Source organism: Lupinus angustifolius, chromosome LG03 (assembly GCF_001865875.1).
Source record: "Lupinus angustifolius cultivar Tanjil chromosome LG03, LupAngTanjil_v1.0, whole genome shotgun sequence".
Taxonomy (NCBI): Eukaryota; Viridiplantae; Streptophyta; class Magnoliopsida; order Fabales; family Fabaceae; genus Lupinus; species Lupinus angustifolius.
The window spans coordinates 25,221,428-25,245,368 of record NC_032011.1 but is presented as its reverse complement, the minus strand read 5'-3'; the positions used below and the strand labels follow the sequence as shown (position 1 = coordinate 25,245,368).

The window sequence follows — 23,941 nt, the reverse complement described above, 5'->3', positions numbered from 1 at the left end:
TTCATGGAAATTAAATTTTTCATTGAAAATGGAAAATAAACAAAAAAAAATGATTGTTTTCTTCATCATTATAATTTTAAATCAAAATGGTCATGAATATTAACATGTTATTAGTAATGGTAAATAAATTTGATGCTTGTAAAATAAAGCCTATATTTTTGGAATATTAAATAAATAATAATATTTGAAAATAAAATTGAGATTTTATTACAAATATGTTTTTATTTATTATTTTTTAAACTATTTTTGGAACTTATTAAATTTTCAAACTCTATAATTTATTCAGAAGTGGTGGAGAAAAATAATATACAAAGACTATATATACTCACGTCCAAATAAATGAAATGTAAGTTGACAAAAATAGAGAATATCTATCAACATGCTAGTTTTTCTAAAAGATGTGTTTAAGGGAAAAATATATTAACTATGAAATTAATTTTCTCCAAGCATTACACATCAACTAAATAAGAAAAATGATATACTATTCTTATAAGTTCTTTTACATTATAATAAAAAACATGTTTATTTTATATATCATTATATGTTCTTTTACACATCAATTAAAAACATGTTTATTTTATTTTATATATCATTATTTATTAAATAAACATATTTTTGTATTTTCTTACCAAGAGGAAGAGGATGGGGCGGGTATGGATGTACCCGTGGAAAGTACTGAAATATCCCTATTCATATTTAAATAAAATTGCCCTCATTATTCTCTTACTCATTTCACATCTTCTCTCCCAATTTCGCCGTCGCAACCGCACCTTCACGAGCACTTCCTTGCCGCCACCACCACCACCACCACCGAGCCATATAGGTAATGTATTATCTCGTTAGTTATAACTTCTTTCTTAGCCAATAATGACAGTTTGCTTTTTCATTCCATGATTCTTTTAAGCTTTGTATGCAAGGTGTTTGTGTTTATGTCTGAACGCTATAATATAAGATTAAAGTAATTACGATAAATGTTGAACATCCTTACACTGGATCACCAAGACATAGGAAATAATTGTGGTCTAGTTTCGGCGGCCACAATTTATTCCTCCCCTCGACAAAAACTTCGCTTTGAAATTATTGGTTACAATTTATTTTGCTTCTTTGTTGAATTTGTTTTGTCATGATGCTGTTGCTTCTTTTTCAAAATTTGTGACCCTCAATTTGCTGGCTCAAATAAATGCCTTTGCTTGTAGTTCTTACTTCTCACACATGTAGTTTAGTGTTTCAGTCGAAATCTTGTGAAAGAATGTGTTTTTTACTTCAGAAGATCAGGGAATTGTCTTTTGTTAGGGTTTTGGGTTTCAGAATTGCAAGTAACTTTATCTTTCGTAATTTGATTTCTTCCCTCTCGCCAATGCCAAGCTTTCAATTGCTAATTGATTTTGACTACGTGTCCATCGTGTGGATCTTAAATGCTTTTGATTTCTTACATTGCTTTGTGTAATCAATTAATCTTGCAGCTTTTTGACGACAACCATGTTTTTGTCAAGAGTATTTGGTCGAGCACTCTTCGCTGCTGCTAGATCGAAATCTTATACCTCTCCTGCTGGTACCACTGCGGCAGCTGCTGCTTCTAGCAATGGCAGGGAAGGACACAACCCTCTCCAGGAGTTCTTTGAGCCAGATAGGAGCGTTGATGATGACAAACCTGTTGTCTATGGTATGCTAGTTTACATGTGCTTCTCATTTATCATTGTTTTAGTTATATTCCATGGCTGCTTGGTAAGTTTAATTGAAACTCGATTACAAGTCATTTACACTTTATCATATTATACCCTGCTGCTTGATTTTCGCTCTTCGTTTACCCATTGTTATTGTTCCACTGATTTTTCTACATTGAGCTTTTCTGATTCTTTGAAATTTTAAAGATTGTACCACTTTTGTCCTATTGAAGACCTTGTTTCTTTATTCATTTATCTATCGTTGTTTTAGGTAGGGGTTGGAAGGCCTCTGAACTGCGTCTGAAATCTTGGGATGATCTTCATAAGTTGTGGTATGTGCTGTTAAAGGAGAAAAACATGTTGATGACTCAGCGTCAAATGCTTCATTCACAGAACCTACGTTTTCCTCATCCAGAGCGTATCCCCAAGGTTATTAAATTACTTCACTTCTTTATTTGTAATCATTCAGATTTACAAATATGTTGCTTTTGCTGCCCTTGGTTATGTGGATGTTTACCATAAAACTGATTAGACAGAATTTATTGTTGGATGCTTTTTGTTGACTTATAATATTTTATGTGAAACTACAGGTGAGAAAGTCGATGTGCCGTATCAAGCATGTACTTACTGAGAGAGCAATTGAAGAACCAGATCCCAGGAGGTCTGCTGAGATGAAGAGAATGATAAATGCTCTTTGATAACTTACAAAGGATCAGTTCATTAGGGCATTAATGGCTATGTAGTTTGAACAAGACATATCCTTCAATGAATGTAAGATTGCTGACTTGAGATTGTTTGTTAGAAAACATTTTTTACATGATGTATTCTTGTTTGGTTTTGCTTGTCTGAGTCAGTCTCAGCTGAAATCTGACAATTCCCAGTGGCCTGGTGGTTACTTCATAAAAAGGATGAAAATTGAAAAGTTGCATCTCATTTTCAACCATTGCTTATTTTAAATATGAAGTGTTTTTTGATGCCTTACTTTCTATTTCCCATTCCCAGATGTATGAAGCAAATAGATGTTAAGTTGAAGGGTGGTTTTATGTTGCTAACACAAATATTGGTTCACAATGTTGCTAACCATTAAAAATGGTGGCTGAAAACACATCTTCAATTTCATTTCATTTCCTTTTCTTTTTCCCATTTCAGATAAGCTCCTAAGAAAATCATATTGATATGGTACACATATCACAGACCTCACCACTATCACCATATTCAATATTCATTTAGTTTTTGCTTTACTTGTTTTTGAGTCTTTTGGCACTCTCATTTGGGTGTTGGCACCATCACCATACTGATCCACATTTTTTTACCATTATAGTAAATTCGCTCAAATAATCTCTGCATTTTCACGACATTTAAGTAGCAATCGATTTCTTTATGACATTTAAGTACCTATTGATGAAGAATTATGATGGATAATCTTAGACATCAACACAAGTATCCATCCATCTATAGGTTATATTATTTTATACATGTATTTACAAGTGAAGGCTATCATGCATCAATCACATAAATGAATATTCCATGAACCATCAAGATATCATTGGATTAATTTTTTATTAAATCTATAGAATAGGAAAATACAAAATAATTCTTCTAAGTTTTTTTCATATAACAAAAATAAAGTCAAATATCAAAACAAACTTTGAAACAACAAATTTAAACTTTTCATATGATCAAGTAAAACATAAAACTAGTTTTAAATAAATTTTGATGACTAATTAAGAATATAATGAGTATTGATCTAGATGGTTAGTTCATGTCTTACATTCTTTTAGAGGGCTAGCCAACTGTATTATAAATATTCTCCACTCAAACAATATTTCTTAATCTGGAAGATACTTGTGGCTACATCAAAATAAAAAAATAAAAAAACATATATAGCACTAGTTTAATTGGTGTATACAAAATTTTACACCAACATTTTGATAAATTATTATTTGTGTTGCTTCTCTCTATAAACTCTTTTAAGTATAAGAACTTAATATGTGCCACTTCAAATAAGATATACCCCTTTCCTATTACTATAAGAACTCTTTGACTAATTTGTTAGTTCTTTTAAATACATTAAACGTTATTATAAATTTTCCATTGAAAATGGATATAGATACAATTTTAATTCATATGAAATACCCTATATAAGGTTCCGCTAAACTTTAGTTATAGGATATGATCAAGTCATTTATTGATACCTAGATCGGCACATTGTGAATCTATTAACACATATGATCCCTCTTGTGTATTTATTTATATTGTACTTTAAAATTTAAATTGTTTACATTTGGCATACATAAGTTCCAATTTATTTAATCAGTTGCCTATTTAATTTTTTAAAATAAACTCAAACATAAAATGATTTCATATGTAAAAAGTTTAGGGTGTGGCGTAATCGGTGTGTTGAACACATTATTTCTAAACTCAACCTAACCATGACTTCACATCTTAAGCATGAAATGTAGCCAATCCTATATACTATATATTTCCATTAACAATATACAAATCCTCATTCCATTTTCCATTATATCAATTAACATAACTAAGTTAATTAACATGGCCAAGTTCCTTATACATACTCAAGTCCTTGCAGCTTTCTTCGCTATCATTCTACTTCTAGCATCAGGCAAGTAACATTAAACCATATACTTATGTGATCATATTTTTCAAAGTAGTAAACATTATTTTGTAACACTTTGAATATTATTAGCATATGTTTAATTTTATTATAAGATCATATTTATATGAATTAATTTTATTAGTATATGTGGCAGCTCATTCTGAATCGGAAGGAGGAAAGGGGCAACCAAAACAGAAACATAAATGTTGGGTGATAAGTAAAACATGGCCTCATGCAAGATGCTTTCATTCTACAATTTGTAGCAGTCATTGCCAGAAAATAGATAATGCAATTTCAGGACAATGTGGTTTCTTTTTCAAGAAGTGTCAATGCAAATTCTGCGATGAATAAAATCAAGACCTAGTGCATCTTAATAAGATTGATTGATTTTCACTCATGTAATTCCCAGCTAGCTAGTACTACATCTTAATAAGATCGATTTCCTCGAATGTCTTAATTAGGGGATCGGATTAACTTTTCAATTAAGTAGTTTAATCTTATAAATAAAGTGTGACCACTTATTTCTCCATAACAAATTTATAGTGTATTTATTGTATGTTCTATGGGATGTGCATGGATAATGCATCACATTTTAATTATAATGTTAACTATGTAGTTCAATATTGTTCTAACACATACCAAACTCTTGAATTTCAAGAGAAAAATCTAACATGAATGATTAGTATTGACAGAGAATGAGACACCGGTCGGTCGGCATATGATACACTTATCCACACTCAAACAAAAATAGTATTTTTAGTGAGCACATGGTATAGTATGGTTGCAATGGTTGACGATGGAGTTAACAACCATGTCCCACGCTCTCCAAGTCCACGCCCAAATTGTGAAACTTGGCCCCCAAAACGACGTCGCCTCACGTAACCTCTCAAAGCTATTCACTTTCGTTGCTCTCTCACCCGCGGGTAACATTAACTATGCTCGTCTTCTTCTCAATTCCAACATCACTCCCTTCAACTCTTACTACTACAACACTCTCATCCGCGCTTATTCTCGGAGCTCCGACCCGACCCATTTCACTCAAGCCTTTTCTCTTTTCATATCCATGCTCCATGGGCCCCACCCGCTTCCAAAACCCGATAATTTCACTTTTCCCTTTATAATCAAGTGCTGCTGCAACCATTTCACACTCAAACAGATCCATGCGTTGGTTTTTAAGATGGGTTTTTGTTCGGATCGGTTTATAATTAACGCTTTGATACATGGGTATTCCGAGTTTGGGGAATTAGGTGTTGCACGTAAGGTGTTTGATGAAATGTCTGACAGAGATGTGGTGTCTTGGACAACCATGATTGATGGGCTTGTTGATGGTGATAGGCCTATTGAGGCGATGGAGTTGTTTGAGGCAATGTTGGAAGGTGGAATTGAGGTGAATGATGTTACCTTGGTGTCGGTTTTGAGAGCGTGTGCAGATGCGGGAGCGTTGAGTTTGGGGAAGAGAGTGCATGGGATTGTGAAGGAGAAGGGGATTGCTTGTAAGGGAAGTAACATTAGCACCGCACTTATTGATATGTATGTGAAAAGCGGGTGTGTTGAGAGTGCGAGGAAGGTGTTTGATGATGTTGTGGATAAGGATGTTTTTGTTTGGACTGCAATGATTTCTGGCCTTGCTAGCCATGGGCGATGCGAGGAAGCTCTTGATTTGTTTAATGACATGGTAGCGTCGGGAGTTAAACCTGATGAGAGGACAATCACTGTGGTTTTATCAGCATGTAGGAATGCTGGTTTCCTTCGTGAGTGTAACATGTTCTTGAATGATGCTGAAAAGCTTTACGGCGTAAAACCGACGATTCAGCATTTTGGTTGCGTCGTGGACCTTCTCGCGAGAGAAGGGCGTTTGAAGGAAGCTGAAGATTTTGTTAGCACAATGCCTATTAAGCCTGATGCAGTGCTTTGGAGGACTCTGATATGGGCATGCAAGGTTCATGGGGATATTGACAGGGCTGAATGTTTCGTGAAGAAACTTGAGCTGCAAGAAAAGAGCGCAGATGATAGTGGAAGTTACATACTCGCTTCAAATGTTTATGCATCCGTAGGGAAGTGGTGTAACAAGGCAGAAGTGAGAGAGTTGATGAATAAAAAGGGACTGATAAAGCCACCAGGGTCTAGTAGGATTGAAGTTGACGGCGTTGTGCATGAATTTGTGATGGGAGATTATAATCACCCCGAGGCAGAGAAAATATATGTGAAACTGGATGAGATTGTAGATAAGATAAGAAAAGAAGGGTATGATCCAAAAGTATCAGAGGTGTTGCTTGAGATAGATTATGAGGAGAAAGCAATTCAATTGCTTCACCATAGTGAGAAACTAGCTCTAGCTTATGGACTTACAAAGACAAGTGAAGGATCCAAAATCAGGATTGTGAAGAACCTAAGATCTTGTGAGGATTGTCATGAGTTTATGAAACTAATATCTAAGATTTTTCAAAGAGATATCATAGTGAGAGACAGAATTCGTTTCCATCATTTCAAAAATGGTGCCTGCTCTTGCAAAGATTACTGGTAACACCACCATTGGTATCAAAATTATATTGTTTAGTGTAGAAGATTGGTTCATTTTGCTACTTGGCTAAATGCATTAAGATGAATGTATTGTTAGGCATTTGGATATTCTCAATTGTTTTTTTTATGTAAGTGTTCAAGTATAGGAAAGATATGGAAACAAATTTTTTCTTAATGGACCCAATTAAGATTTGTGACACCTCTTACATAATATTATGCTAGAGAGGTTAAATAGTTCTAGGCTTGTAATGAAGAAACATACATTAGGGTCATGTGAGTCAGGTCCAATCATAATATAATAATATTAGCAATCTTAACTCTCTTATTTTTATATGTATCTGCATCTAAAAGACAACAAAAATTATCATACATTGATTATCAAAAAACTACATTCTAATCTTGGTAGTACACTCATTCTCTTCCAACCCCATAATTATAAAGTATAACCACTACTACAAAATTACACTGACTTTTCTATTTATCAAGAATGAAAAATTGAAATGTTAAGTTGGGCGTTCTCATCATCTTGTTAATTTTTTTGTAAGTTATACAAATAATAGAAATCTAGTTGGAGTCACCATTCTTGTAGTTAAGCCTAGTATTGCATGTGTGGGGAATCTTATTAGTTTTATTTTAACTAATAAACAAAGAATATGGTCAATTATTTTTCCCTATAATTGCAATCTAAGTCTATTTATGCTTCTATAAATAAATAAATATCCAACTTGAAAATATGGACAAAATAAGGAAACATGTATTAACTTTTTACCTTACTATAAACGTGAGAGTATAGATAAAAAGAAGAATTATTATCTGATTGGAACATTCTTGTATAAGAATTTTGATATTCCCCCACATAAAAAATGGCACTATAGAGCATCATAAAAAGATATAATACAATATTTTTTGCTTTCATCTAATGACCACAAACCGTCCATTCTTTTAAGTATTTTCTTTTGCAAACTGGGAATTATTCTTTCTTCATTAGTGTTCCAATAGTTAACATAAATGTGGTTTTTTTTGTTTCTCACATGTATCATTTGTCCGAATTGGAAAATTCTACAGGTATATGGGGCTAACTCTTCCAGCAAATATTTTTTTTCATTCACAAAACTCGAACCCAAAATCTTACTAAGGAGAATTAAACATATACCACTTGAACCAACCGTTAATCCATATGAAAAGTGGTTGAAAACACAAGATTTATTCCTTAGTGTACAAATTAAAATTGCAGAAAAGTTAATCACGGTTCACGGGTCCTGTTAGTAAGGAATCTGTAATCCATCACTGAATTTGATGGTTTATTATTTATTGTGGTGAAATAAGAAGAACCCCCTCAATCAAAATTTCACTAGAAACGTTTCATTGTAGAACAAATAAATATTGGTAAATAGTGAAATAGAAGCCATCATCATCTTCATACCTTTCACTATAGTTTAAATAAAAATGAATTTATAAGTACAAGTTGGCCCTACTTGCCTTTTCTTTTCGAAGCATTAACTCCAATGTCTAGGAAAATAAAGCAAAACTCTGTACAAAGCTTAAGGTAAGAAAACAACTTAAGTTATTAGTGCTTAAGTTGTACTGTAAAAGGAGCATTTCACCTTGTACATTTTATTTTATTTTCTGTCTGCTGCATAGATTCCTGAACCAATTTTGCACCAAAGTACTCCAGTAAGATTCATTAGTGGTTTAATCAATTTACAATGTTTCACATAAATTTCTTATAAATTACTTTAAACTAAGTTTTAGTATATGCTCCACGTGACTAAACCACATGGTTGATGTCACATATTATTAACTTAATAAGATTCAAGTAAAAGTTAGCAGCAACATATGCAAACAATGACTTCAATTTACCAGAAGTGTTGGTTCAAGTGGTAAATATTTGATTTCCTTTAAGTAAAGTTTCGGGTTCGAGTCCAGTGAATAAAAAAAATACCTACTGAAAGAGTTTAACCCCACATATCTGTGGATATTTCTTACTCGGATGAGAATGTTTCGAGTGCGAGATACACGTAAAAAACAAAAAAAAAATGACTTGAATTCCATGTCTGAAGATACTTAACTGCTCTACAAACTTTGTTCCCAGCACGTGGAATTGGTGTTCTATCAAACATCATGAGCCACTCATCTTTGTTATTTACCAAAACAAATCTCTTCATATCTTTTCCAAGAACTTGGTGTAACAGCTTTACTAAAAGCTGCAACCTTTACTTTGATTTTCTTAGTGGTTGGGTTAGCCTTCTTATTAAACTGATTTTTGTGTTTCCTAAGACACATCAAATTGAAAACGAATCATTGTTGCATGTGCCTGAAATGTCAGCCATTACTTTATGGTTCTCCATTGGAGATACTGTGTTATGACTTATGATTTTATAAGTTAATCAACTAGGTTAGTAGTTAAAGAGAATATTTAAAAAAGCTTCTAGCTTATAAAGCTTGATTTCATAAGTCCATTGCAACTAATTTGTGACCTATAAGCTAGTTTAAAGTGTATAAGTTTAATTCGGTAATTACAAACCAAATCCATATAAATAGATTTATTTAGATTGATTAGGTTGTTATTATCCTAAAATCAAATCTGAAGGTGATATGTAAATACAAATTTGTTATTACATGTCAAAAGCTGAAAGCTCGTAAGTTACTTGATTGCAAGGAAACAGTTTAGTAAGATTAGATGATAAGCTAGCTAATATGTATAAAATGACATATAACACTAGCCATAAACCACCTCAAGCAACTAATTAAATATGAACTTATAAGTTTGTTGCTTATTAAAGTAATGGTAATAATTACCTTATATTTTGTCAAATAAACTAGTTGACTAATTTATTAGACATAAGTTTTGGGCTGATACATCTTCATCTTTAGCCTAACTTTTGAGTTAGTTATGCCAAATAGAACCATAATAACTTCTTATATCACAATAACACACTAGTAATGCATGATTTTAGTTTTATATTTTCATTTTAGGGAACTTTTTTCTTAACTACAAAGCTATTATTATGAGGAGAAAAGTAGTTGAGGTGCTATGGCCAACTCTCCTTTGGAGCTGTCATTTTCTTTTGAGGGTCACTTTTGGACTTTACCTTCAATTAAGATGCGTATCTCTAGGGGTTACATTATATGAGGCCACTCTAGTCTCTAGACAAACCCAATTTACATATTTCTAGAATAATCTCATTCAATCTATGTAAGTTACTTAGTAATGCATCACAGCTTCAATTGTTTACTAATACCAATTCTTCATCCAAAATATCAAAAACTTAAATCAATTAGTCATGGAAATTTGATTATGCATATTTGCTCTGCCTTTTCATTCGGATAAAGATTACTTATTTTCAGTGGTGTCATATTCTCTGTCTCAAACTAATTAACATATTAATAACAAGAAATTTCTAAAAACAAAAGATAATAAAAAATAACATTATAATTGGTTGGAGAAAATGAATAAAATACTGCTTGAGATATGTGATATTTGTTCCATTTTCATTCATTAGGTATCAATTATTAAAATGAAAGCTCAATAAGCCTAATTTCTAGCTTGTTAGCATATCAATAAAAAAATTATTTTCATTAAAAATCAGTTTTATAACCAGTATGGTTCAATTGAAAATTAGTCAATATAACTAGTTTCGCCTGGTTTTAGCTTGTATAATTGCATGACCGGTAATCCAGTATAATTATTATATCGTATCGGTATTGAGAATGATTTATTGGTTGAAATTCAACATAAATAATATAGATTGATAATTGAACACTAAAGGGTCCATTTACAGAAGCAGTACCCCAACAAGCATACACTCTTGATGATTATAATACAACATTCATGATTGTTCTTTGTCATCACTATCTACCAGTGATTACAATTACCCAACAGACTCAAACCTTGTAGAAATCAACAATACCACTCATTCATTCATTCATTCATATCTCAAACTAAAATCACAATAGTTGATTTCTTAATCAGAATAGTCATAAATATGCACTTCACTTTCTAAAGTACACTTCAGGAGTTGGATTCAAAGATCACTACACTGCACCAAATCCATAATCTCAATACTGCAACATGGCTTCAGCAGAAGCAATGATAGGCTGATTCATATAACTCACATTGAAAGGGTTGAAGATATTATCCAATGCAGGGTCAATAAAAGTCCTTGAAGCAAAATCCACATCTTCAAAAACTCCATTGGTGGCATTAAAGAAATCAATAATATGATTCAAGGAGTGAAGTCTATGGCTTAGTTCAGCCACTTGAGCCTTGAGCACAGAGTTTTGAGCCTCAAGGATGAAATAACGTTGAGTAGTGTGGTTAAGAGTTGTGAGTAATTGATGATTTTGGTTGGTAAGTTGAGCCATTTTTGCAGACAAATCATGAAAATGCTTCACTTTCTTCATCCTAGATCTCCTTGCAGATTCACGGTTAGATATCATTCTCTTCCTCTTTCTCTCATCCATCACAACCTTCAACTCCTCATCACAACCCAATGATATTCCACTTCCACAAAAACCCATCAATATTATATAATAATAAAACGTTAGAATAATAAAAAAAACAAGATTTATATATTGTTAAGGTGGCAGGACCCAGATACTAACTACAAAAGAAAGAAGAAGAAGAAGAAGAAAAAAAAGAAAAAGATAGTGGTAAGTAGTATTATTATGAAACGTAGTAGAGCCAGTAAAGGAAGGTAACAGAAAAAGATTGAACAAGATGAGTCCTGCGATGCTTAATAGTAGAATTGATCATAAAACCACACAAGTAGATTTCACTTAGTATTGGATACATCAATCTCAAACATCAATAACAATATTATTATGTTGAGCATTTAAGGTTAATTTTGATGGTTGTGGAGAAAGAAATGAAGGACATAAACTATTGCAACAAAAATGATGAAAATGAAGAAGAAGAAAAACAAAAGTGGAAGGGAGTGTATGTGTTATTCTAGTAGGGAATTTATAGAACCAAAAAGGCTAACAAGTTTATCAAAATTAATATTTTTTCTTATTATTGAAATTAAAAAGATGTAATGATACTTGCTCTTTTTCCCTTTTTCTACTTTTTTCCGCAGAAAAAGATTAATATTATATTCTTATGTATGATGTGTTTGTAAATATTTTAATACATGTAACAATATGATAATGTTACTTTTAAATTAGTTATTAATAAGTCAAATATAATATTGTTTAATGTCATATATTACATTTTATATGTATAAGATAATTTGTAGGTTGATTTCATAAGATATATTATTTTTCTAAAGAAAATGAGGTTATGGCAAACCCTGATTAAGAGTTCAATTCTATTGTATAAATTTCAATAATATGTTTTAGAAGAGATTAACTTTTTCAGAACCAACTAGAAAAACCATTCAAAGAGAGGAAATGGAAAAAATGAGAAAATGTGGTTATATTTTTTTATTTGAAAGAAGAGAAGACAAGAGATTGAGATTGGAGGAAGAGAGACACTGTTGAGGTTGAAGGCTAACTACCCCAATGTCCATTTAGAGTTCCACAAAAACTTATATTTAGATATATACAACATATTATATTTATATGTGTATTTATATTTTTTTGATAATATTATTTAGGAGTAAATTTTAATTAGAATTAAAAATTTAATATATTGTATATGAAAATTTTATTAATTATATATATATATAGATATATCTTCACACAAGTTTTTTTTCCGGCTTAAAACCAATAAAGGCAATTTATATTCCACCTAGACATACAAACTTTACACACCTCTATAATTTGCTTTAACAAAAGTCTCCTCGTATATGAATTAATTGTGGTGTCAATTGGTAGTTTAATTATATATAAAAAATTGGCAACTTAAATGATCATGTTTGATGAACATGCCAAAGAAGATGTGATTTTTGTTTTGTGTTTTATATATTATTCTATAAATAAAACATGAAAATGAGTAAAATGTAGAATATTTTGATTTCATGGATGAAATAAAAAATGATATTTTATTCTATCATGTTGTATGATGCTTGTTTAGCATCAAATACTATTCAAATGTTTGTTTGATTCGCAAGAGAATACAAGAGTGGAGAGACAACACAAGAGTGGGTGTTAAATACAGGACAAAACCTACAAAATTTATTCAATAAACCATTATATAAGTTTTTTTCCCAATTCACGACCAAATATAAACCGTGAAAAATGATTCCTTCCCCTCTCTTTCCTCCAATTTCCCATCATCCCTAGTGGCTACCTATCAATACCACTATTTCACTGATTATAATTATGGTTGTGGTTATTGTAATTGTGGTTATTGCAGTTGTTACAATGTAAATTGCATATGTGAATTATTTTATGATTAAAAAAACATTTTTGAATTCGTGCGATCTAATATAACTTGATGTAGCCTAAATACAGTTTATGTGACTGCATCACTGTGATTCTTCGTCACCCCATAAATATGGTGTGATAATGTTGTAATAGTCACCACAACTACAATATTGTCATCATATGATATGATACAATCTGCAACTTAAATCATTATTTACTCAACCACAAATGACATCTTCCATCATAATTGTAACTCTTATCACTAACCAAAAATTATATATTATAATTCTAAAGTAAGGGTAAATTTATTATGTAAATATTTTGTATATATCATCATTTTATGATAAGTTATTTGTTGACTCTACAAACTCTTAATTATTTTGCCTTTTTATATTGTTAAATATATTTGGATTGATAGAGTATTATTTTATCTAGGATTTAGTTAGTTTTATCTATCTTGTTAATTATTAATGAGATTATTATTATTATCTTATCGCTTGTAACAACATTTGCCAATAAATAAATTACTTGAATCGACTCATATTCGAGTTTGACCAATCTTTATTATTCTTAAATTTATTACATGATATCAAAGCATTTTCATACTCGATGACCTGTCCAGTCACTATTTCTCTATTGAGATACCAATAATTCAGAACTTCGATTAGTCATTTCCTTTATTATGTCATCTTCGCGTTATTATATATTCATTCATTTTTTCAACCTCCCAATTTCATATTACATGACGATTCATTTCCTCCTTATTTATATATGGTAATCTACATATCGATGGACATTCTTGGAGTATATTTTTTTATTATTAACAAATTATGTTAGTAGTTATTTTTCCATCAGTGATATTTCGATAATGATTACATCACTATGTCATGTTCTTAATGGCGTTTATTTTAGTGATGCATTTTATCCAATTGAAGAATCATGTCAATACTAACTTGTTTTCCCATCAACAATCACACCAGTCATACCTTTTTATTATAAATGATATTATATTAGTTGTGATTGTCTTTCACATTGACAATCATTACACTATGATTTATATATGCATCAGTTCATGATATTTTTTAACAATTTTTATGGAGTCAATATAATTATTTGGTTATTTTTATTTTGAAATGAATTATTTGTAATAAAGTTTACTTAGATTTAACTTAAGTTAGTGTTTTAGATATATTTGAATTGATAGAACATTATTTGATCTTGGATTTAGTTAACTTTATTTATCTTGTCAGTTCTTAATGAGAGTGTTATTATTTTATTATTTATAATAAATTTTGCCTATATAATAAATTAATTGGACTAACTCATATTCGAGTTTGAATAATATTTATCATTCTTAAATTACTATATATATATATATATATAATCATTTGAATTTTGACTTTGAAATTATTTTATCATTTCTCAATATTTATTACATCCAACAACTTATAAAATAATACACTTTTTACATGTAATAATTGTATATTATTTAAAATTATTTTTCTATATTTACTAATAGTAACTCTTAATAGTTAGTAAATGAATTTGCGTCAATGTTATCAAAATATTATTATTTTTCCTAATTATCTACGTAGTTCCGATGAATGGTTTAGGTATTATTTATTTTTGTTTTGATTCATTTTAAAGTTGATAGATTTTTTTAATGTTATTGAGATATTAAGATTTAAGACCATTACCTATTTTATTATTCAAAAATAACTATTACAAATATTATTCTTTCACATTGTCATTTGGATTTTGACTTTGACATTTGGAGAATAATTTTCTCATTTATCAATATTTATATTGTTTTTATTTTTACATCTACGTATTATTTTTTTTCAAAATAGTGCATGGGCCAAAAGTAATAATTGTTGGATTTTCTTAACTTCAACACGAGGCTTAAGGTAATCCCAAAAAAATGTATATTTGAATTCAAAAACTTATGTATCTAATACTTTAAGACATGGTGAAATAATTTCTCAACAATTTTTACTATTTTTCAATTTGTATCCTTAATTAGGGCTTTGGTTAGAAAACCATAATAATTTTATGATGGTAATGTTAGCTTTTTAGAGAGAGAGAGAGAGAGAGAGAAAGGTAGCCATAGAAAAATGGGTGCACGACATAGATTTGTTGTAGGATTTTGTGGGGCACTTTAAAGGAATGAAAGCGATATCCAACCATTGATAGAAGGTGGTTGAGTCTAAAGTCTTAACAATCAAAACTTACTATGAGTTTAATTTTTTGGTAAAAAAAATGTCTATGATTTTTAGTGAGTATCCCGAATCAAACATGTGGTAAAAAGGGTCGATAAGTCGATTTAGCTACTTGCTCATATTTTTCTCAAAATTATGGAGATTTTGATTGAAGAGGATGCATCTTCATGATTTAGTGATTAGGGTGATTTTATTAAATTTGGGTCATTAGATAAAGATCTAACAACTAGAACTATTTTATTGAAATGAAAATTTGGGTCATTGCCTAACAATCTAAATTGGTAAAGTCATATGATCTAACCCCTCTAAAGCACATGCACACAAAAATTGAAGAAAAAATATGACTAATTAATATGAATGGAAATTAACCCTATTTTATATCCCCATTTGTGTGTTCATATAATTAGAAAGAACCACTTAATTAGAAGAAAAATTATAAAAATATAAACTAACATTTTATATCATTAGTTAATATTTGATTGGTTAGGTATAAGCAAACATGTTTTTTTATATGAAATCTTTGTTAGAATAATATGTAGTTTTATATATTTCCTTTGATGAGGCAAGAGTTTTGGGTCGTGATAAATGGGCAAGGATAGGAGCTGAACTTTAGTACTAGATTGAGTAGATTCAAACATTCTCTTAATAAGGCGTTAGTCCAGTGATATAAGGTCTTACCGAGAATTCGATTCTTGAGAGTCACATTTGTTAGGAGGGACAACTACGAATGCCGAAGTTTCTCACCAAAAAATGTGAAGAATAGTACCCAAAAAAACATTCTCTCCAAAACAACATTGTTGATGCCTTTAGGTAATCCTCCATTACTTTTTATGGCTTTAAGTCCAATAAATTGCAAAACACTCATAAGATTTTTGTTCAACAAAACCCTCCCTAGTTTTATACAATATAAATATATATACATACACAATTTTGAAGGAAGGGCACAATTTATTTTGAACACAAGTTTTGAAACAAATAGTGGATATATAAAGCAAACAGATAAATAGAATAGGCAACCAATGGGGTTGATGAATAAACAACAGAAACTTCACATTCTCTCTTTGAGGTCACACACCAATAACAATCAACACCTACCAGTGGAAGCGAAACTGCAATGCAAAATCCAAAAATATATGTTAATAAAACCACTCCATATATACAAGATTCTCATATAAATGCAAGGTAGGTATATATTAATATATAACATACCAACTTCTTTTTCTTCTTCTTTTTCTTTTCAATTTGGTCTTCCAGCTCCACTTGTTTTGCAAGGGCATCATCAAGTGCCTAAACCCAAATATAAAAGAATTACAACTATGTTATCAAGTTCTTAAACATGTTTGTAGGACACTTGAAGCTAGCTATTTTAACAATAATTCCAGAAACCCTAAAGAATGATAATAATATATACCTTTTTGGTTGCAACCAAATTTTGTTCTAGGGCTTTGACCCTGCATAAAGCATTATTCAACAGTTCCTCCTTTTCAGGTGGCATAACAGGTTTCATGCTGAGAATAGCCACTTTCTCTTCAAGTTCAGCCATACGCTTCATCATGGTCATGTGATCATCGTTTGTAATGGTTGGAATAGGAGGTGCTTTCAGCATAGTGTCATTATAATATACTGAGTTACTGTATAGTGTTGCTTCTGTTATTTTACTTGGCATTGTCCTTGTCATGCGGATCATGGTTATAACTCCCATAACAATGGCCATTATTCCTCCAACAAATTGTTTGCTAAACCCATCAGAAGTGTTGCTTACTTTGTTACAAAATACAAAAATTATTTAGAATTTTGAACAAAGACATATTAACATGTATAACTTGCTTGTCAGTGACGAAAAGTAATATTTGAAAACAAAGCTACCACATTTTACACGTTTTACACATTTAACACATGTTAAATTGTTTTACAACATGTGTTTATTAGTTTGTTAGCCAGCTGTTAGTTAGGTAAGTTTGTCACCTATTCATGTACTATAAATAAGGCTTCTCATGCCTTGATCAAAGAATGAGAAATATCATAATATTCATTTTACGCTTTTGCTTCGCAACAAGCAAAAGACATATAGCACTACCAAATACCTTGAGAAACTGAGTATTTAGCATTTGCTACTGATTTATTCCAAGATGAATCCACTGACTTGTCTATAAAGTCACCATACTGATAAACACCACATTGCTTTGCCTGCAATGCAACAATTTTGAATTATAGAAACATAAGAAATTAACATGAGGCCAAAAAAATTGTTATACATTCATGGAATAATGAAACGTGCTATGGTTTTGCTTTTGATAAGAATAATTGATTGAAGCCAAAGAAACTTACTTCTGGAACAACAAAGGATTTTGGTTGCTCCATGTTTGATGGTAAACATTGCACAGCATGTGCCTTTGGAACTGATTCTTTGCATCCCTTCATATTGTAAGGCAAAACAAAACAAGGATACTAAGTCATCAAATTTTTCTTGCATTCTGAAATGTCCAAAAGTATGAAACTGATTACTACCTTTTGATATTGTGTTTCATCTTCTGTGATTGTTTTCTCATTAAGCTCTGATGATGTTTTTCTCTTAGCTTTTCCCTTTCCATTTTTAACCATCTAAATCATTCAAAGGAATAATAATTTACTAAATTATAATTTTCCCCTTGATATATTAGATGACTAAAGAAATTGATCTTGAGAAATAAATTACATTCACGATCTCTGGGTCATTCCATGGTCCCTTATCAGAAACCATACACCCTCCTTTATCTGCGCAAGTACAAGTACCACCCAAGAATTCTGGAAGTTCACTGGTAAATAAGAAAGAAACATGATGTGTTATTTACTTAGTCTTAATGATGAGTAGTGTTATGTATTGCCACATTGGAACAACATAAAAGAGTTCACATTACTCAATTCTACATTATGTCAGAACATGACCTTAGATAGCCTAAATTTCTATCGTGAGTATTTTTTTGTACTACCAAAGGTATTTCCTCGCCTTTTTTGGGTAAGGAACTAATCCTTTCGGGATTCGTGGCTACCCCTTCCAATAAGTATTGCTTCCAGGAATAGAACGCTCAACCTTGGGGGATCCAGTGAGGCCTTACACCACTAGACGAATGTCTTGTTGGTTATCGTATGTAACAGGATATTTCAATCAAAAAGGAGAAAATCAAACCTGGCATCAATGATTTCTAGCAACTTGCTCTGGTATTTGTTACCTAGGACCTGGTCATTAAATCATTGTTCAGTGTCCCTACTTAACTAAACTCAACCATAATTCAAATAGTAAGTAGATTAAAGTGCTTACATGGATCTTTGAGGTGGTCTTAGGATCAAGGAATGACTTAATAGTATTCCATAGAAGCCTAAATCCAGAACCAGCATTGATGATGAACATACGATTAAGGGACTATATGGAAAGGAAATTTTCATTAGGACAAATTCAGAAGACCATTTAAGCTAGAGTATAGTGAGGGAACAAAACTTATAGAGTTATATAAATCATTACCTCAGGATAATTGTCACCATCAATCTTCTGAAGGCGTTGGAGGAGATCCCTTGCAGTTTTGTTCATACTTTTAAGACCCTGAGCAAAGATTAGTAGTCAGAAAATTTGTGAAACATATGTTAAGGTTTCATCTCAAAACCAATTGGTAATGAGAAGAGTATCCGAACATGTATTTAAACTATTCCCAAGACAATGAGGTAGGCGATGTAAGACTTAGTTTCCAACAGTTTGGCGCATAACAATAGATATGATATACACATTCACGACAATAGTAGAATTTTATGCTCACCACTCCTTGCACATCCAAAATAGTTGTGCTTTGATCAATGTGCTTCTTTGCAGCAATTGAACATGCAGGCAACTTAACATTGATTGTTCTCTCAAACTCCTTAACATGGTACTTGAGATAACGTTCCATACTTGTTACTTGTAGAAGCTTGTTAGAATCAACCTGACCTAACTTTTCAAGGTACACAGGTCTTCCATCTTTATCAACTCCATGGTGCCCTTGTGGGTAATATTTACGAACTTCGTCAATTTCATTGAACTCGAAATCCTTAACAAAACAGAAAAGTTTATGATTAGATGCATGAAGAAAATTAAGCTATACATAAGAACATACATAACATATGAAGAGTGATTTTTCTTTTCCTCACAGCAATACCTCCATGATAGTATCAGCACCAAATTCATTCCTCCATTTAAGCATATCTGACCACATTTGCTTTGTTTTCTCAATGTCAAACTTCCTAGCTTTCAAGAATCTGGATCATGGTATATATATTGAGATCATAGGGCAATTAGAAATTCTCAATTAAGGCATCAAATCAAATGAAAGGACTCATGTTTCAGCTATAAGTAAATAAAGGATCTTGCTGACTATAGCCCTTAACTCTAAGGGAAAAAGTACTTTTCAATCTATCAAATCTAACAAAAAAACTTAGTTTTGTAGGGCACTGATTAGCATTCTCTTTAAATAAATAAATGAATATAAGAAACAATGTAACAAGCACATACCTTAGCATCAAATGATGATCATCATGTTTTGAGGGTAATAGTTCTTCCAAGATAAGAGTTTGGCGAAAAGCATCAACTGCAATCAACTCTTCTGTATCAATATCATCCTCAATAGAAATAGACATGACCCTGCTATGCCTTCTCCCCTTCTTTGCAAATGAATGTTTGAACTTATTTGAGGCACTGAAAGCCATCTTCTTAAATGACCCAATCTTTTTCTTCTTTTCATCCTCAGAATGATCACTCATTATATCATGACCTATGTTTACATGAACAACAATAGTTTTTCAAAAAATTTAACAACATATTTGATAGGTAGAAATTAAAGAAATTCACACTGTGAACATCTTCAACCTGCTACTTTTGTGTCTTAGTGCATGGATATAACCTATAACTAAGTGAAGAAATTAAAAACCCTAGGAATATATATGAAATTTCAACTAATTAGGCTTACCAAGCTTCGTTGGTCGATCAATTAGTCCTGGCATAGTGTCACACATGATGAATTATATTGAATCTTGTAAGCTTACTTAAATATGCACAAAGCTTTGTGGCAGAAGATAATCAAAATGCCTTCATGTATGTACCTACACATTTCAGCCATGAACAACAAAGCTTAATTAACAAATGCTTCATGTACTGAAATAATCAACCATAATTTATATTAATTTAACTTGCATTGAAAAATCAGAAGATAATTAATTGCAGAAACGTTACAAAGTAACTATAGGTTGTTGATGGATCAAATATCCATAAGTAATGAAGAGGGAGATAGAATCATAAGAAGGAAGATGATAATACCTTGCTACTAAAAAATGTAGGGGTTAGAAAACAAAGAGAAAAGTGCAAATATATCATTGGAATAAATCTCTATAATTGAGGACATGATGAGAAGCCAAGTTGGCATAACATCATACAATTTTAGACTTTGCTATTTTTAATTTATTTAAATGTGATTTGGCATTGACCAAGTCTGCATTACATTACTCTCTCTTTTTTTTAATATTGTTCAAAATTTTATCTCAAATCTTATATCATATTAATAAAAATTTACATATTAAGTAAATATATTAAAAATTAATTTTTTTATTTTTGTTTTATTATTATTATTACGATACAAAATTTAAGACAACAAATCATTATTCCTCTTTTTTTCTCCTTAGTTGCTCTGATATGAATGTAAATAGATTGGATTTATCATCGGGCGTTGGTTCAAGTGGTACATGTTTAATTCTCCTTAAGCAAGAATCCGGGTTCGAGTCTTGTAGATGGAAAAAATGCCCATTGGAAGAGTTATCATCGGGCGTTGGTTCAAGTGATACATGTTTGATTACCTCTAGTGTGAGGATACATGTGAGAAACTAAAAAAAATAGATTGGATTTGGTTTTGCAAAAATGCAAACCACTCCCCTTCATTCACAATCTCACCTAACCTTACCAACTATGTTATATTTCCTCTTACCTTAAGTGACCTAGTGGCACACATTTATTTTTTCACGGTTGACATTTAGCTTCTACAAATATAACATTGGCCATAATTTTATTTAAAGAAGATGCGATTAAAATATGAATTTTAATGAAAAAAGTAAAACAGGTGCCTGGTATATTGATTTATTTAAATGAATTTGACTGTGTATACTTTAAATATGAATTTTTAATTAGAGTAAGCAAGGAAATTGTTGGCATCTAATCTTGTGGAGCCAATTATTTTTATATATCCTAAAAACAGTATCAAAAAAGTGAAAATAATAAAAAATTAAGATTTATGCTTTAATTTATGAGGGGTAAAGCTTTTATAAAAATAGAAAAATATGAATAATTACTACTTTTAAGATTATTTTGTGGAATTGGAAGTCATATCAAAATATTAATAGATGGAAAATAAATATGAAATGATTTTTCAATTATATTATGAAACAAGTGGTCAATAAAATAAATTTGGATAAGACAATATAAATAGATAGTGTTTTATTATCTCCTTTAAATTTGGTATTGTATAGTTTATGGATACAAGTTTATTATTAGCTAATATGTCACAGGAAGTATAAACTTCATCTTATGAATCATGGCTATATAAAAATGAAAATAATTGAATATTATTAAGCAATTAATATGTAACAACTATGTATTACACAAATATAAAATTTCATAAACAAAATTAAAGATAAGAGTACAAGAATATTATTTTTTCAAACATTAACTCAATAGTTTTTCCAATATTTATTTCCAATATGTTGCACTATTGTCTTTATTTAAATTCATCCACCAATAAGATGTTATTATATAATTTTATGTCATTGGAATATTAGGAAAAATATGGAGAAAAAGTAAAGGAGAAAAGATATAGAAATGCATTAGGCATATTAACACAATTTCAATGCGGAAACAATAATACATTCTGTTAAAAGTACTTGGCATATTATTGAGTCAATCACATTACCCCATTTAAAAGATATATAGAATTCATACTCTAATATTTTGGTATGATCCTTCTTTATTAGCGCCCAATTTCAATCAAGGACATAGTTATTGGATCGACATGAAATAAAAAACATATTTATTAACCCAAAATGTCAATTTAATCCATGATATTTTTAACGGACATGGTAGGCTTCTCGTTGATATTATTATCTGAATTAGATTTTAGTTTTCCATTTAACTTAAAAAATATAATATTAAGTTATTTGGATTAATGTGTTATTATATATTATCTTATTATTAATTTAATGATATAATGTTTTTATTAAAATATATATTTTCATATTGTGACACCTCTATTTATAATGAGTTATTTTTGTCATCAAATAACGGGACACCTTATTGTCGACATTTTATTATATTTTTACAACTTTTAGATGACTAATAATATTAGTGAGACATTTTCACACATTATAAAAGTAGAAGAAAAAATGTATGTACTTACCGTATATGAGTTTAATATAATGTCATTAATTATTCACCATTATATTTTTTATTATTGACTCTTTAAAAATGTAATAATCAAACTAAATAATGCATGTAGTAATTATGTATAAATTTATACTCTAACAATACATAAATATTGCATTCATAAAACTAACGTTATAAACATTTATGACCTAACTTTATAAACCATAGATAACTAATGTTAATGAGACATTTTTTTACATGTTATATTAGTAAGAATATAATTGATTCTCAATATTTTATAATGTTGTATTATTTTTATAGCCCAATATTACATTATATTTTTACTTGCATGATATATTATTTTGATTGATTTTTATGGTGACTGTTTCATCCACATATTTTTTCTCTTTCTTTCAATCTTCTGTCTTTTACATCATCATATTTCTTTCTCCAATTTCATCAAATTTCGTACTCAAACATACTTCAACTTTCTCACTCATGAGATTTTCTAACATTTTTCCTTCGATCACGCATTTTACTATTTATCACAACTTAACAGTTTATCTACATTCTTCACAACTTCTTCATGTTTAACTTCACACGTGTAATTTTTTTACCGGATGATTTACAAGTAAGACTTTTTTAAAATTTAATTTTTGTCACAAGTTAACATTTCATCTGCATTCTCACAACTTCTCCATCTTTGATTTTTCATTTGTACTTTTTTCACAAGCTGAAGAACTCACGACTAATCTAGTTCGGGTTCTGGCTTTCGCATGTGGTGTTTGTGTAATGACAAATTTGACGTAGATTCGTCATGTTTCCATTGCTACCCTTCACCCATTTATTTTATTTTTTGTAACAAGTTAACATTTGTCTACCTTTATCATAACTTCTCAATATTTAATTTTACACACTGCGAAATTTTGGTACATAAATAAATATGAGTTTGTAATGAAAAGTATTGACATGACTATTGTACATTTAATATAGTTAAAGGTACACGTAGGAATAATATATTATGGTTTTTGTGTGTCTAATTATATTTTTTGATGTGTGTAGTATTTACTTTTATTTAATAGATAAAATGCAACATATATGATGTAGCTTGATGAGTTGAAGTATTCACAGATTTAGCTGGCTGATATAACTGGCAGCATAGCAAACACAATGTGGTGGTCCACTAAGCCATCAAAATATATATATA

General features: G+C 30.5%; 4 protein-coding genes across 7 annotated transcripts; 2 read left to right on the top strand and 2 right to left on the bottom strand.

Moving 5' to 3' along the window:
- On the top strand, nt 726-2,645 carry LOC109344041 (39S ribosomal protein L47, mitochondrial). Of its 2 annotated transcripts, none has more exons than XM_019582633.1 (4): nt 726-823; nt 1,478-1,663; nt 1,936-2,093; nt 2,255-2,645. In XM_019582633.1, exons 2-4 carry the CDS (start codon nt 1,480-1,482, stop codon nt 2,360-2,362), a joined length of 450 nt encoding a protein of 149 aa, XP_019438178.1. In that variant the 5' UTR covers nt 726-823; nt 1,478-1,479; the 3' UTR covers nt 2,363-2,645. The 2 variants fall into 2 exon arrangements, with proteins under 2 accessions (XP_019438178.1, XP_019438177.1); XM_019582632.1 differs by having other exon boundaries at nt 729-823; nt 1,464-1,663.
- LOC109344040 (pentatricopeptide repeat-containing protein At4g21065-like) lies at nt 5,006-6,947 on the top strand. The gene has a single exon (XM_019582631.1). The coding sequence runs from the start codon at nt 5,078-5,080 to the stop codon at nt 6,803-6,805; it is 1,728 nt and encodes a 575-aa protein (XP_019438176.1). The 5' UTR covers nt 5,006-5,077; the 3' UTR covers nt 6,806-6,947.
- Nucleotides 10,530-11,488, bottom strand: LOC109344039 (bZIP transcription factor 44-like). Of its 2 annotated transcripts, XM_019582630.1 has the most exons (2): nt 11,018-11,488; nt 10,530-10,978 (listed from the first exon to the last, which is right to left on the bottom strand). In XM_019582630.1, exons 1-2 carry the CDS (start codon nt 11,320-11,322, stop codon nt 10,861-10,863), a joined length of 423 nt encoding a protein of 140 aa, XP_019438175.1. In that variant the 5' UTR covers nt 11,323-11,488; the 3' UTR covers nt 10,530-10,860. The 2 variants fall into 2 exon arrangements, with proteins under 2 accessions (XP_019438175.1, XP_019438174.1); XM_019582629.1 differs by having other exon boundaries at nt 10,530-11,485.
- Nucleotides 16,266-20,419, bottom strand: LOC109344037 (phosphatidylinositol/phosphatidylcholine transfer protein SFH3-like). Of its 2 annotated transcripts, none has more exons than XM_019582622.1 (14): nt 20,300-20,419; nt 19,846-20,104; nt 19,493-19,592; nt 19,118-19,384; nt 18,829-18,906; nt 18,628-18,729; nt 18,496-18,545; nt 18,025-18,124; nt 17,838-17,930; nt 17,658-17,744; nt 17,407-17,516; nt 16,741-17,086; nt 16,539-16,616; nt 16,266-16,438 (listed from the first exon to the last, which is right to left on the bottom strand). In XM_019582622.1, the coding sequence occupies exons 1-14, from the start codon at nt 20,343-20,345 to the stop codon at nt 16,421-16,423; spliced, it is 1,734 nt and encodes a 577-aa protein (XP_019438167.1). In that variant the 5' UTR covers nt 20,346-20,419; the 3' UTR covers nt 16,266-16,420. The 2 variants fall into 2 exon arrangements, with proteins under 2 accessions (XP_019438167.1, XP_019438168.1); XM_019582623.1 differs by having other exon boundaries at nt 16,741-17,090; nt 17,414-17,516.

Coding starts and splice junctions, on each gene's coding strand:
- LOC109344039 (XM_019582629.1), bottom strand. CDS start 11,322: ATGGGTTTTTGTGGAAGTGGAATATCATTGGGTTGTGATGAGGAGTTG.
- LOC109344040 (XM_019582631.1), top strand. CDS start 5,078: ATGGAGTTAACAACCATGTCCCACGCTCTCCAAGTCCACGCCCAAATT.
- LOC109344037 (XM_019582622.1), bottom strand. CDS start 20,345: ATGTGTGACACTATGCCAGGACTAATTGATCGACCAACGAAGCTTG. Junction 18,907..19,117: donor TTTTGGATGTGCAAGGAGTG/GTGAGCATAAAA, acceptor ATCTTTGCTCAG/GGTCTTAAAAGTATGAACAA. Junction 17,745..17,837: donor ATGAAACACAATATCAAAAG/GTAGTAATCAGT, acceptor TACAATATGAAG/GGATGCAAAGAATCAGTTCC.
- LOC109344041 (XM_019582633.1), top strand. CDS start 1,480: ATGTTTTTGTCAAGAGTATTTGGTCGAGCACTCTTCGCTGCTGCTAGA. Junction 1,664..1,935: donor TGACAAACCTGTTGTCTATG/GTATGCTAGTTT, acceptor TCGTTGTTTTAG/GTAGGGGTTGGAAGGCCTCT. Junction 2,094..2,254: donor ATCCAGAGCGTATCCCCAAG/GTTATTAAATTA, acceptor GTGAAACTACAG/GTGAGAAAGTCGATGTGCCG.